Source organism: Balaenoptera acutorostrata, chromosome 17 (assembly GCF_949987535.1).
Source record: "Balaenoptera acutorostrata chromosome 17, mBalAcu1.1, whole genome shotgun sequence".
NCBI classification, from domain to species: Eukaryota; Metazoa; Chordata; class Mammalia; order Artiodactyla; family Balaenopteridae; genus Balaenoptera; species Balaenoptera acutorostrata.
Window position 1 is genome coordinate 15941062 of NC_080080.1, and position 14282 is coordinate 15955343.

Sequence of the window (14282 nt, forward strand, 5' to 3'; positions counted from 1 at the left end):
GGTAGTGCTTGCCACACAAGAGATGTTCAGTACTTGTTTGTTGAAGGAAGAGGAGGGAAGGAGAAAAGGGAAGAAGGAAAAGGAAAAAGAGAAGGGAGGAGAGGAAGCAGGGGAAAAGGGAGGAACTGTTCAGAGGATGGTCTAATTTGCCTGCTGTGTATTGTTTTTTAATGAATTCACATGTCTCTCGTGAGACAGTATATTCTTATTTTCCAGTCTTGATGTTATCCAAGTAGAAGATCAGGTCACCTGATCAGGTCCTAGCTACTGATGAGCAGGAGTGTATTTAAATACGGGTGTCCTCAGGCTGGGTGACCCACCCGGAGAATTTTGGTTACTACATAATGTATAGAGCCACGAGTCTGCAAACACATCCCTCAGCTAACTTTTTCACACACCCCATCCCCAGAGTTTGCTGTGAGTTGGAGGCAGATTTCTTGAAACCCCCTTCCGATCATAAGAGTTAAGCCTTCCTTGAACTGTACTGGGTCAGAAGCCTTTGAGCAGGTGTCTGTTGCTGCACGCTGGCCCTTCTGCCTGGGGGCATCAGATACAGAGCCACGCTGCTGCCTGGGCCGTTGATGGGCTGAAGCTGGCACACCTCTGAGTCATTTCGGAGTGGGTGTTTTCAACATTCTTCCCACCCAGGTGACACTGCTTCCTAGGCTCCTAAAATTTCAGTTTATTTTCTCTGCATCCTCCCTCCAGAAAAAAATGGTTCACTCGTTTCCTTGTTTTAAATGCAAGAAGATGAAAACACAGAAAAGTGCCATGTAGACGCACTAGAAGGAAGAAGAAAACAGCAAAGCTCCCAGCGTAGTCGTGCACCAGGCAGTGCCCTTTGTAGAGTCAGGAGTATTCGGTTCATCTTGAGCCTGACACACCAGCACGATGGCCAGCACTGCACCCGCCTTGTATCTCAATGGGACCCTCACACCCTGGGGTGCGAATTAGCACACTGGCCAGAAGGTGGTGTTGCGGTGTCAGCCCAGATCACCTGGACTCCACAGAGCCTGAATTTTTAACCATTTTACTGCCCTGGGTGAAACGCATGCGTGGATCCCAACTGCAGGTGATGAATGAAAAACTGATTCTCAGAGTGCCATTTACAAGCTGAAAACCCCTCAAGCAATATTCTGGAAAGGTCATTACTGATCTGCCTTCAACAAATATTGTTTACATTTATTGAGCACGTGCCCTCTGTTAGGCTTCATTTTAGATGTTTTGCATGAATGACTTCATTGAAACTCTCACAAGAGACCTATGAGATAGGGGATATTATTATCCGCATTTTGCCATGAGGCAATCACAGCACAGAAAGATTCCCAAACTTGCTCAAGGTCACAGAAGTAATAAGCAGTACCGCTGGGATTCAAGTCTAGTCTGACTAGAAACCTATGTTCTTAAAGTTGACTATTATATCCTCTGTGGCTACCTATTATAAACATGATGTCTGGGGCATTGCGAGATAGATAACAGATGGATAGATGGATAGATAGATAGATAACTAGATAGATGATATATAGATAGATGATAGAATCTCACAATATCAAGTTTGGAAGATGTCTGTATGTTTCTATATGTATACCTTCCAAATGTGTCAAGTCAAAATATGCAGAATCAAAAACCTAAATATCACTACAAGACAAAACCCAAGAGTTGGCCCAAAGCAGCAGAGGCAGGACTAGCATGCCTGTGGTTTCTCTAAATGTCTGGCACTGGAAATGTTATCTCATGCAAGCCTCAGATCTCAGAAGGCAGACACTGCCCCCATTTTACAGATGAGGAAATGGTGGCTTAGAGTTTAAATGGCCCAACTTTACATGACTGCTGAGGGGCAGGACCACATTCAAACTTAGATCCACGTGGGCTCAAACCCAGACTCTGTAATCATTTTTATTAACATCTAACATCATGTCTTTTTTAATGTGTCTTCTGAGTGTCAATGCAAATGCTGTTTAAAAAAAAAACAAAAACAAACCAAAAAAAGGAATGTTGCCCCACCTCTTTTACGCCTTGTCGTTGAAAGCAGGTGGACTATCCATGTATTTGCCTCAACCCTCACAAACTCAACCCTCTGTCCCCACCCTGGAGTCCCCTGCACCCCCATTTTGTGTCTGACTCACATTCCCGCAGACCTGCTTTATATGGAAGTTCTGCTCAGTGGCCTCAGGTTTCAAACACAAAATCTCCTGATGGGCAAACAGGCCCGAGGCCCCGAAGTCAGCTGCCTGGCCCACTAACAATGAACAATGGAGGTGGAATGTCCTCTCCGTGTATATTCCCGAGAAATTCGTTACCCAGATCATCGGAACAAGCCAAGGACACCTCTTGCATCAACACTGGCCATCGCTGATGAATGCATCCATTGTAGACACAGTCCCAGCCATGCCGAGGGGAAGATTCCTTCCACACAGACTGTCCTCTTTTTCTCTCTTTCCTTTTTAAATCACATCACATGATTCCTTCCCTCTGATACAAATATCCTGCTGTTACTAGGAACAAGATGGAATTCTTTTCTGTTAAGGAAAGCTAACCAACATGGCTAAGAGTCATTCATTCCTAGAAGGGGACGGTGACTTCAACCTGCCCTGCTGAGGGTCATGCATCTGATATAGGCTTTTACGCTGCATTATTTGTAAAGCAAAAAAGGAAAAAATTAAGTCTCAATATCATCTTTATTCCTAACATGGGCTTCAACACTCTCCCACTGCACCCCACGCCACCCCACCAGACATTACTATTATTTTGGACTAAAAGACATTTATTTTTACTCATTTTTTGGCCTTGGATAAACAAACTGGACATGTTCGGAGGGTCCTTTTCCCATCCCTCCGCTCTTATAACTCTATGATATTTGTATCATGGAACCATCTTGCTAAAACAGAGAATGGGGAATGTCATTTCATACCTGTCAGTCAGACAGTCCTGGTTCGAGACCTGGCTCCGATTCAGCTGTTACCTGGCCAGGTGATCTTAACCAAGTCTCCTCATGGCTTCTGCAAGCCCTGACAGCATCTTTGTGCAAACGAGGAAAAAGTATTCCTCTGGGGAGAATCAGCCCTGCCAGCACAGAGCTTGGCAAGTGTATCCCCAGCAGGACCCAGCTCCCACTGCCCTCAGGCTGGGCATAACCTGAACAGCCATTCACAAGTTCACAGCCATTCTCTGTTCCAACTTGTCAGTTGTGAAGTGGGATGGATAATAAGTCCACCAAACTCTTGCACCGATGAGGCTAAAATGACACACAGAATAGTTTATGAAGCCTGTCACGAGATTTCTGCTGCTCCGGTTTAACTCTACCTCACTTCCTGAGTCTCACCTAATACTCCTGATGAAAAGCAAAGACACAATTTACTTCTTTGAGATTGCTACTTCCCACACTCTCACACCCAGAGAACCAGCCCTTTTAGAATGTGATCAAAAGGCAGGGTGGGCTTGGTCAGTGTGCAGCCTGTGCAGCTGCACAGGGCCCCACACTCAGAAAGGCCCTGCTCTTCGTTTAATGCTCTGATGTCACCATCCTGAAATTCTTAATCATTTTTGAACAAGGAGCCCTACACTTTCATTTTCCACTGAGCCCCACAAATTACGTCTCTGGTCCTCCCAACAAGCCTTCAGAAGCACCAGATAGCCTTCTTACAGCCCACAAAAGATTGGGAAAGGAACATGGGACACGCCATCGCTCTGCTGAACATGAAGGCCCCAGTCATAATTAGAGTGTGAGGCAGGATGGTGCACGGGACCCAAGAGCATGAGCTTTAGGAGGCAGATTGAGCGGGTGCAAACCTGCATCCTGCAAGACCACAGACAAATTCCCTCACCTGCCTGAATCCAGGCTTCCTCCTCTGTAAAGCAGACGACAAATGCCTACTCTTCCCTGTGAATAATGAAGAAAGGTCTGTCAATGAAGAAGTTGTCTAGCACATGGCAGGTGCTCAACAAATATGAGTCCCTCTCCCAGCTTGTTTCGGGAATAGATACTTCAAGATGGGCAAATGGACTACATTCCAAAAGGCAGTGGGGTGATAGGGGGCCCTGAGATCCCTTTGGCTCTTAAGATTATATGATTCTCCATTAACCAAAACCTACAAGCCAGCCTTCCTCCAGTCCATAGTTATTCAACCTCTATCTTTCCCTCTCTCTTTCTCTCTCTCTCTCTCTCTCCATATCTCCACCCTTCTTGTCTTTGCTTTGCTTCATTCTGAACCCATGCTTCCTTCATGTAGTGGACAAGATGGCTGCCAACAGCCCTAGACTCACACTCTGTTGGCTTAGCAAACCCAGCAGGGAGAGACATCTCTCTCTCAATATCTATATATCAACCCAGGGAAAACTCTAATTGACCCTGCTTGGATTACATCCCCACTCCTGAACCAGTCACTAGTGCCAGAGTGACAGGGTGTGTGTCCACCCAAGGGCAGGACGATGGGGCTCAAGCTTCGTGACTGACATCTCCTGTGAGACCACATGAAATGGGGGAGGGGAAGTCCCCCAAAGGACATAGGGATACCAGGCAGATAAATGCAACTCGTCCTCTGTGCTTTATGTGGTTTACTGCTCATTCCCAATAGGTACCCAAAGAAATGAAAGGAGGGACAGGGAAATTGGGGAGTGTAGACAGTAGCACTTAAACCAGCCTTCACTGAAGGATGGGAAATAAGTGACATATGTCATCAAAGACCATCTCTGAGAGGAAAGACAAAGAACTGAGAAAACACAGGGTGTGTTCAAAGCTACTCGTTGCATGACTGCAACTAACCTCACATCTTTAAATTTTTAATAGCCATGCATTGATTTTTATGCTTACCTTTTGTTTAGGCAAGCAACACTGGTTTTCCACTTCAGTGCTAATAGAAAGTTTCTTTTTGAAAAATAACTTTAAGCAAAAACAAAGTAGGTCAATTGAAAGAAAAATAATAAGCAAATAATAATAATGTAGACGTAGATAGCTGTGGACATTCAGTGCATGTATTATGCCAATGACTGAAGTATGGGAAACATTAATATATATACAGAACTTTTTCTCCCCAAGGAGCGGGAAAAACCAATAACTCTGATATTGCTGGTCCATAGGGTTATCTCTGACAAACTAAATATTATGTCTCTCATTGTGTGAATGGTAAAGCTTTTAGCCCAGATTGTCAAATGGATCTGTAATAAGATCCTAGAATCCTCAGCTTCTGGCCGACAACACCTATTCTCTAGACATACTGTGTCTCAGGGCGAAGGTTGAAAACCAGCATTCCAGGACATTGGCCCACTGTATTACTCTCTGTTTCAGAGACAGACACACAAAGGTGGGGTTGATATGAAAATCACTTCTCCCAGAGCTGGCTGGGCTGATTGTCCTTGAGAACAGAGGGGGCCATTCTCCGTGGCCATCCAAGTCCAGCTGGCTCCAGGGAGTACCAGCCATCTCTCTGGGGCCAGAGTTTCCCCAGCTGATTTCCACATGTACCCATGTGTAAAGCAGCAGCTGGTCCCTCGTTTGGATGTCTGCTTGGTCTTCCCGTTAGCTGCCAACTTCAGCCAGAGATAATTATTAAATGCCTGTATTGTCCACTCAACCTTTTCAATTATTTTTTTCTAGGCCAAAGAGAGAAGTCATCAGGGTTTTGATGTTGATCGAGATGCCAAAAAGCTGAACAAAGCCTGCAAAGGAATGGGTATGAAAGATATTTTGTTTGCTAATTTACTACTGAACTTGATTAAACTTGATCTCATGTCCAACTTTCCCACGATCTTAGGAAGATGACCTCCCACTTATCTCGTATCTTCCAAGCTAAGTTGATCACTTTTAAGGTTCCCTTTATAAAAGTTCTCAAAGTTATAAGCAGATCCTATTACTTGTCAGGATTCAACATAATAGCTAGAAATTTAATATTATGACATTTAATTTGAACTTGAGATGGGGGAAACTTCATGAGAAGTGTCGTTCATATGATTCTAATGTCATCTAAACCCTCTGATGCCTTTTATGGGAGATGGTAGGGAATCAGGGCTGATGAGAACTGGATTAGGGACCTGGAAGCTGTATCTACGAGCAGAGCAAGTGGAGATAAAACTGTGGCCAAGGTTGAGAATCAAGGGGCAACACTGGAGCAACTATTTACATCCAGGCCTAAGTGCATGGCCAAGGATGGGAGACTAAGCAAGAGATCAGGAGTAAGGTAGACCCGGGAACAAGGGGAGATGAGGGAGGGAGCATCTAGGGCTAGGACCATGAAAAGAGGCTCTGGAACCCAAGGAAGTCACTGATAAAACAAGGTTCTAGTCCCAGAAGCTTGGAAGAAGGTGGAATTCGAAGCTCAGATAGAAGGATTTACCTTGAGTGGGAGGGGGGAGGGGAGGGAGGGAAGACTGAGAGCGGAAATAGATACATTCATGGGTGTTGTAAGAGGAGAAGGCTGAAGGTGGTCATGCCTAGTAATGGGACATGGCTCCATGAATGTGAGGCAAAGATATCTGCTAAAGACATGGGTTTGACAATGGAGTATGGAGTTTGGGTGATAATTTGGAATACTAGCTCTTGAGTAGAAAAGAAGGCAGAGGTGGCCAGTATTGACTTCTCATGCTGAGAGCACTACTGAATAAGAGAAGACAAAGGAGGAGGCGGAGGAGGAGGTCAAGGAACAAACTTACCTGCCTTCAATGGTATCTTAAGTTCTGGAACTGCACAGAAAAAGCAGCTTTACAATAATAGGTAATGTTTATTGAACTCTTTTGCCATACATTTTGCATGCATTACTTCATTTGACAATAGCAAACCTCATTTAATCCTAATTTTCCAAATGGTTAAAGTGAGGCTCAGAGGGGCTAAATGACTTGTCCAGACTCACACATCTAGTGAGTAAGCGGTCAAGCCAGCATTAAGCCCAGGCAGGAATTAATTTCCTGCTCTTGACCACCAGCTGATGACCTTCCTAGCTTAGGGCAGCTTTCATCTCCATGAGGGCCTTCAGGGCTCTTTAACACACATCTCACATTCACTCAACAAACCAACAAACACTTATTAAGCACCTTCTCTGGAGGGTCATGTGTGACATGTTTAGCGACCTGCACTTTATTCTGAAACAAGGTGGAATCAAGCAAGAATTCATCTGGAAAGCAACATAGAGAGTTGACTGGAGGACGGTGGGAAGGGAGATAGGGGGACAAGTTAGGAGGTGACCAGGGGACAGATGATGAGGCTGCTGGGCAGTGAGTACAGACAAGAAGGAAAAGATTTGAGGCATTAATGGGCAGACACCACAGGGGTTGGTCACAGATCAGTCGGCGTGCGAGGTAAAGTGAGAAGTCAGAAAGAACCCCCAGGTTTCTGTCTCAGGGAACGAGATAGGTGTTATCATTCATCAAGAAAAGGAATATAAAAGGAGCCTCCAGTGTTCTGGTGAAAGCGTAGGTCTTACTTCAGACATGTTGAATTCAAGTGTCTGAGAAAATCCAATGGAATGATCCACATTAGTAGAAATATGTCTAGAACCCGGGAGAGAAATGTGGACAGAGACGGTAGACTTGGGAGACACCAACACGTGGGTGGTGGTTGAAGCTATGGGTGAGGATGCGCTCATCCAGGATGTCTGTGTAAAGAGAGGAGAGATGCAGGAAATCCCAGCATTTAAAGCAAATGTAAAAGTAAGACTGGGAAGGAGTGGCCAAAGAGACAAGATGGGAAACAGGAGAGAATGTGTCTCCAGAAGTAAAGGGAAAAGAGAGTTCCCAGAAGAAAGGAGTGGGAAACAGTATAAAACCCTACCCACCCTGAGGTCAAGTAAGATGAGGAGTGAGAGTTGGATTTTGCAGCTAAGAATAAACTGACCATCTCTACCAGAGTGGTTCTCAGCAGACAGCTGGACGCAGAAGCCTCATTGCCCTTCACGGGGGTGAGAATGGGGGTGAGGTTCTATCCCATCAGAGAAGAGAGAGGCTCACAGCTGATGGAATGTTGAGGTGAGGGGAGACTAGACACATAAAGAAGGAGTCCACTGAAGGGGAGAGCTTGTAATACAGGAGGGAAAGGGGGTTGCTGACAAAAACAAGATTTTAGAAAGCCTGGAGGAGGGGGAAATCCAAAACACAGATAGCAGGATTGACCTTGAATGGGAAGAGGAGGTGCGACTGAGAGCTGGAATTGATACATTCATGCGGGTAACAGGGGCAGAACGTTGAAGGAACTCTGGCCTGGCAACGTGACATTGCTCAGTAAGGTGGGAGGCGAGGTTATCTGCTCAAAGTGTTGGGTCTGACAATGCAGTATGAGGTTTGAGTGGTGCTTTGGAATAGACGTTGAGTAGAGATGACCAGGAAATGACTGCTGATCCCCCGTGAGGTCTCCGTTGACTAGAGAGACCACGATTTCACATTGGCTCAGCCCACACGGCTCTGTGATTTTCTCCTGCAGCCTGAAGGCAGGACAGGGGAAATGGATGTTAGGTTGACCCCGGGTTTGCTGATCCAGGGGTTCCAGAAGAACAAGAAAGTGAGGGCATTTGAGGGGGCAGTAGCTTGGGAGAAAAAAGATAGAGGGACCAAGGGGCAAGGTTGATTAATTTCCTCAACTTTATTTTCTTACATCTACTGGAGAACTTTTAATATTCTAGGCATTGAGCCAAGCACTTTATATATAAAATCTCATTAAGTTATTCTCACAAAAATCCACTTTTCAGATGAGGAAAGAGGTTGTGACAAGTTAAGTAACATACCCAAAGCCACAACCCCGTAAGTGGTGAACACTGGGATCGAACCAATTCCTATCATTGCCTGAAATGCCACCAATTTAGACACCACAGCTAAGCCGCCTCGGCCACACAGAGGCAGTGGGTGGGGATAGGGCTGAGAAAACATGGCTGGTAGGAGCCATCTCAGTCCACAGGCTGTTTTATTAAATTTTCCTTTTTCTTATTGTGCTATAATTCACATATCATAAAATCCACCCTTTGACAGTGTATAGTTTAGTGGCGTTTGGTATATTCACAGGATTGTGTAATCATCACCTCTAATTCCAGAACATTTTCATCACCTAAAAGAAACCCCACATAGATTCACAGCCACTCCCACTTTATCCTCCCTTCAGGTCCAGTCAACCACTGGTCCACTTTCTGTCTCTATGGATTTGCCTATTCTGGGCGTTTCATGCACCTGGAGTTATACAATAGGTGGCCTTTTGTGTCTGGCTTCTTTCACTTGGCGTAATGTTTTAGGAAGACAAGTGCCAGATTTTTACTTAGAGGTAAATTAGTAGATTTACTTTCCTAGGAAAATAAAATAATTTACTTAGAGGTAAATTAGCAGATTTACTTTCCTAGGAATGGGTACTGTGGTAGAATAAAGATGGCCATAAACTCTTGTGTGACTCCAGAGAGAAGAACTGGGATCCACAGTGGAAGTTCTAGGAAGACATCTTTTGCTTCTGTATAAGGAACTATCTAACTATAGAACAGTCTGCCTTGCCCAAGAAATGCTGAAGTCCCAAAGGAGCTGGGGTGGGAGACAATCTGGTAGGAAAGTGGTAGAAGGGATTTCTACGTAGTATGTATTGTTGAATAAATGGGTGGGGTGGGGCTGGAAATGAAGGATGACAAGCAGGTTGCTTGGTTTGGGGGCCTCAGAGGAAAGCTCAGCAGAGGGGAGCTGGTCCTTGCTCACATCCTGGCTAATCCTGTATTCGGACAACAGCTGTTGGGAGGTATGTTTGCCTGCAAGTGTCAGGATGTTTATAGTTCTGAGCTGTGCTGAGCGGCTGAGCCAGCCTCACAGGTGTTTCCCTGCTGCCTCTCAAGTGAGGGCCTGGCATCTGGATGTGGGTTGGAGACAGGAGCTGAAGTGGGTGTGGGAATGAGTCAGCTGTGGTTTATGATAAATCCCCAAGCTCTTAGCCACCACACAAGTTTAGTTCACTAAGCACAGATGGAGCACCTACTGAATGCCAAAGTCATGCAGTGTTCTCCTCCCCCTCCTTTGGGTGTGGCCACAAGGTGAGGCCATTCTTGTGCTGGTAACTGTTGGAGAGCCCCTTCTAGGTGCCAAGCTCTATGCTGGGTACCACACGCACGTCACCTTGTGTAACCCTACCAACAACCCTGTAAAGTTGTACTATAATGACAACAGATGAGAATGCCGAGGCTCAGAAGTTAAATACTTGCTCAGGGTCAACAAGATATGAGATGAGGGTAGGGTGATTGCAACCTAGGGCCATCTCGAAAAGATATCATTTAGATGAAGGTCTAGAATTCCCACCTCTACTAATAAGAGCAAGCCCAAGCAAAATTGTACCACTGGCAAAATTCGTCTGCAAGACCGTGCACCTATCTTGTTGCTATACCAGCCCTGCAAGGTCTGGATTTAAATGTCTAGGGCCATGCTGTCCAATAGCCACCAAGGTGAGGCATACAGGTCACTTTTAATATTTTTTTAAACAGACCTCTCTCAAACCGCTTTTTTTTTTTTTGGCCGCGAGGCATGTGGGATCTTTGTTCCCCGACCAGGGATCATACCCACACCCCCTGCATTGGAAGCTCAGAGTCTTAACCACTGGACTACCAGAGAAGTCCCCATTTTTAATTTTTGAGAAGCCAAATTTTTTTTTAAATGCAGGTGAAATTAATTTTAATTATACTTTAGCTAACTCAATACTGTATCAAAAATATCATTTCAACATAGTCAATATCAAAGTTATTCATGAGATACTTGACGTCCCGTTTTTTGAATTAAGTCTTCAAAAGACCGTATGTATTCTACACTTACAGAACATTTCAACTTGACCAGCCACGCTTGAGTCCTCAATAGCCACATGCACGCACTGTATCAGGCAGAGTGAGGTCAGAGGCCCTAGGCATCAAAAAGATTACGTGCGCTCCTCACCCGTTCACCCACCTATGCAAGTCAAAGTAATAAGAATGCTGTACCATAAAATAATATTTGATTCTTACAAATAACATAAAACTGACAAATTTCCTTGTTTGCGGTTTCTTTGGTACCCCTGCTTTCCTGGCTCCTAAGTACCTGCTTGGTCTGGGTCTTGGTTAACCCAGAACCCCTGACACTGACACTGGCAGGCCTTCCTCTCAGGGCTCCATGCCCACCCTGTTGCCTCCATCCCAGCAAGGCCCTTCTGAAGATGACGTCTTAATCCGATAGTGTGTGGACCCCAACATTCATTATCCTCTCTGAAATGTAAGAGGATGTTTGTCATTCTCCCTCCGAGAAGCACAGAAACAGGGGCTTAGAGGGAAAAGCTTCTATGGAGCTGCTATGGGGTGAGACGGCTGTGACTGGCTTTGGGGCCTGCTGGGAAGCGGCTCACTCACTAGGCACCAGAGTCCCAGGGGTAACGGGGAGGGGACTTCAAACCCAGAGGTCCCCACCCTGCTGAAACTCAGCTCTGTGTGTTCCCAGAAAATGGCTGGAAGAGCTAAAGTCAGGAGGCCCTCTGGCACTCCCGGGGCTGACGGTCACCCAGTTCTGACCTCTACTGTGTAATTACTGCGTCAGATGAACAGTCAGAGCTGAGGTTCCTTCTTTTCTCATTTTTTAAAAAAGTCTTTCCCAGAACCACTGGGGACTGGCCCCAGTGCCTCAAATCACTGTAAATGTTTACAGGAAATTGTTCCACTGCACAGACTGCTTATATGACACACATACTGTGAAATGCAAAGTGAGGTCACCGTCCAGTAAATCGCTTCTCGGCCAGGTAGTGGGAACAGCTCCCTGGATGAACCTGACACCCGGACTCAAAGGGCTCAAGAGAAATCCAGTCAGTTCCAGGCTCTCCCCCACCTCCAGGCTGCTGCTGGGACATCCCCAGACTGCTTTGCTCTCTGCTCTCCTTTTAAAAGAACATTCAGGAAGGAAAGTCTAAAAAACCTTATTTTTAAAATTTTAACTCAATTTTCCTGAATTATGCAGCTATGGGTTGACTATAGCAACAGAGTAGAGGATTTCCTATTGGTCCCTGCTACACACAGGCCACCTGAGTAGCACACACAGCTTACACGCATGCAGAGACCAGCTCCATCATAATGCAGTGCAAACCTCTCTATGCATGCATTTACACATTCGTTCACTCAGCAAGTCAAGTCTGATGAAGACTGAGAGCCTTCTCTGTGGATATTGCAATGAGCAAAGCCCCCTGCTCCCGTGGAACTTGCAGTGTGGGGTGGCAGAGACAGGACAGAGGAGGAGGACAGGTAATGTCAGGGACACCAGCAGGTGTCCCAGAAAAGCCCAGCGAGTTGAGTCCTGAAAGAAGAATGGGAATAACGGTGAGGAACAAAGCTAAAGGTCTTGCAGGCAGAGGGAAGAGCCCAGGCTATTATTCTGGATTTGAAGGGGCCTAGATGGAAAGGTTTGAAGCAGAAGAGTGAGCAGGCTGATCTGCTCCACAGAAAGGTCACTCTGGAGACTGTGAATGCTGATTGGAAAAGGTGAGAGTAAGACAGGAACGCCATCTGGGGATCAGCGCTGGTGAATGATACGACAGAGGTGAGGATGGAGAGAGATGGGTGGGTCTGAGGGCTACCAAGGAGGTGAATGGTGAGGTCTTCGTGGTGACAAGTTAGATGTGGGGCGAGGGGAAAGAGAGAGCCAGGGGTGAGCACCCGCACCCCTCCTGGCTGGCACAATACAGCGAATGGGCCACCTGGGAGGCAGGAAGGCTCCTTCCAGAGATGACAACTGTAAGGATAAAGGTCTGAGATGCGGAGGCCCTAGACCTGGGCTGGAGCAGCCCACGTGAAAAAAAAAAAGTTGGGGGGCTGGATTCAGAGATTTTTTATGAGAAAAAGAAATCTCTCTTGAGGTGAGATTTCTGGCACTCCATGGTTAAAAAGAAACAATGTCACAGAGGAAGTAACTGGATACACAGTACGCAGGTGAGGCTACAGGAGGAAATGAAGAGGAAGGACAGAAATAAGTGCTGGAAGTGAGCCGGAATGAGGCAGGCAACGAACGCTATTTTTGCAAGTGAACTCATCCTAGAATTTTCTGTTTCTCCAACTGGAATCAGAGAGCTAGATCTTCCCGGAACCGTAAAGGTGGAACTAGTCCTTGAGACCAGGTGAACAGTCCACGGACACAGAGCTGGTGGCTATCCTAGGAGCAGCGCACAGCTCTCTCACCCCTGGGTCAGAGCAGTCTTTCTAAGTCCCAGCACTGGCTTTCCAAACGTGGCATTGAGGGCTGGGGTCAGAGTCGGGGCCAGAGTCAAACACTTGAAGTCTTTGCCAACACCCCTTTTTCCTCCCTTCCCCATCTCCAGCCGGCTCCCCCTTCATCCTTTCCCGCACCCTTGACCCAGATTTTTCCTGTTCCCAACCCGTGTATCAAAATGCATCTGCCCCGTATTTTGTTCCTTCAGGATCCTGATCTCTCAGCGGAACAGGAGCCAACGTACAAGTCCAACTAATTCAGTTCCACTGAAAAATTGCCAAGCATGCTATTTACAGGCAGCAGACACTGAGAGGGGGGCTAGGAACAGGCTAATGCAGGAAATCTCCAGACTCTGGGCTGTGAAGAGGGTTTTTTAAATTCCTTTCTTGAAGTCTTGAGATACTGCTGAGGACAGTGGATGGACTGGCTTCCTAGGGCTGCCATAACAGAGCACCACACACTGGGTGGCTTTAAACAGACATTTATTGTCTCTCAATTCTGGAGGCCAGGAGTCCGAAACCAAGAAGTCAGCAGGCCATCCTCCCGCAAGGTGCTAGGGAAGGACCGTTCTATGCCTCTCTTCTAGCTTTTGGTAGCCGCAGGCGTTCCTTGGCTTGTAGATGCATCACTCCAATCCTCCGAACTCACAAGGAGCTCTCCTGTGTCCCTTCACACCATCTTCCCTCTGTGTGAGTCTCTCTCTGGGCCCAAATTTCCACTTTTTATAAAGACACCAGTTATATTGGATTAGGTCCCACCCTAATGATTTCATTTTCACTCGATTACTTCTGTAATGACCCTATTTCCAAATAAGGTCACATTCTAAGGTACTGGGGGTTAGGACTTCAATGTATTTGGGGCAGACACAATTTAACACATAATAGTAGGTGTCCCGCGACAGCCAGGTTACAAGAGAGGAGTTGGATGGGAGGTCTGCCAGTGCCAGGATGGACAAAGTGATAATATTCGAACAGAGCTTTATTATTGTCTAGATACGAATTTTCAGAGTCTGTCTCATCCTCTCACAGCCCCTATGCGATCAGATTGTCATAACTTCCCTCTCCCAGAGAGTAGAAGTGAGACTCGGGGCAGCACTGCCCAATGGAAACATAATGCAAGCCACACATGGAATT

General features: G+C 46.1%; 1 protein-coding gene across 2 annotated transcripts in view; it reads left to right on the forward strand.

Moving 5' to 3' along the window:
- Positions 1 to 14282, forward strand: part of ANXA13 (annexin A13) — a 55013-nt gene that overhangs the window by 16562 nt on the left and 24169 nt on the right. For both annotated transcript variants that reach the window (XM_007188862.3, XM_007188861.2), the window contains one exon: positions 5594 to 5669. In XM_007188862.3, coding sequence (XP_007188924.2) covers positions 5594 to 5669 — 76 coding nt within the window. The remainder of the gene's footprint in view (positions 1 to 5593; positions 5670 to 14282) is intronic.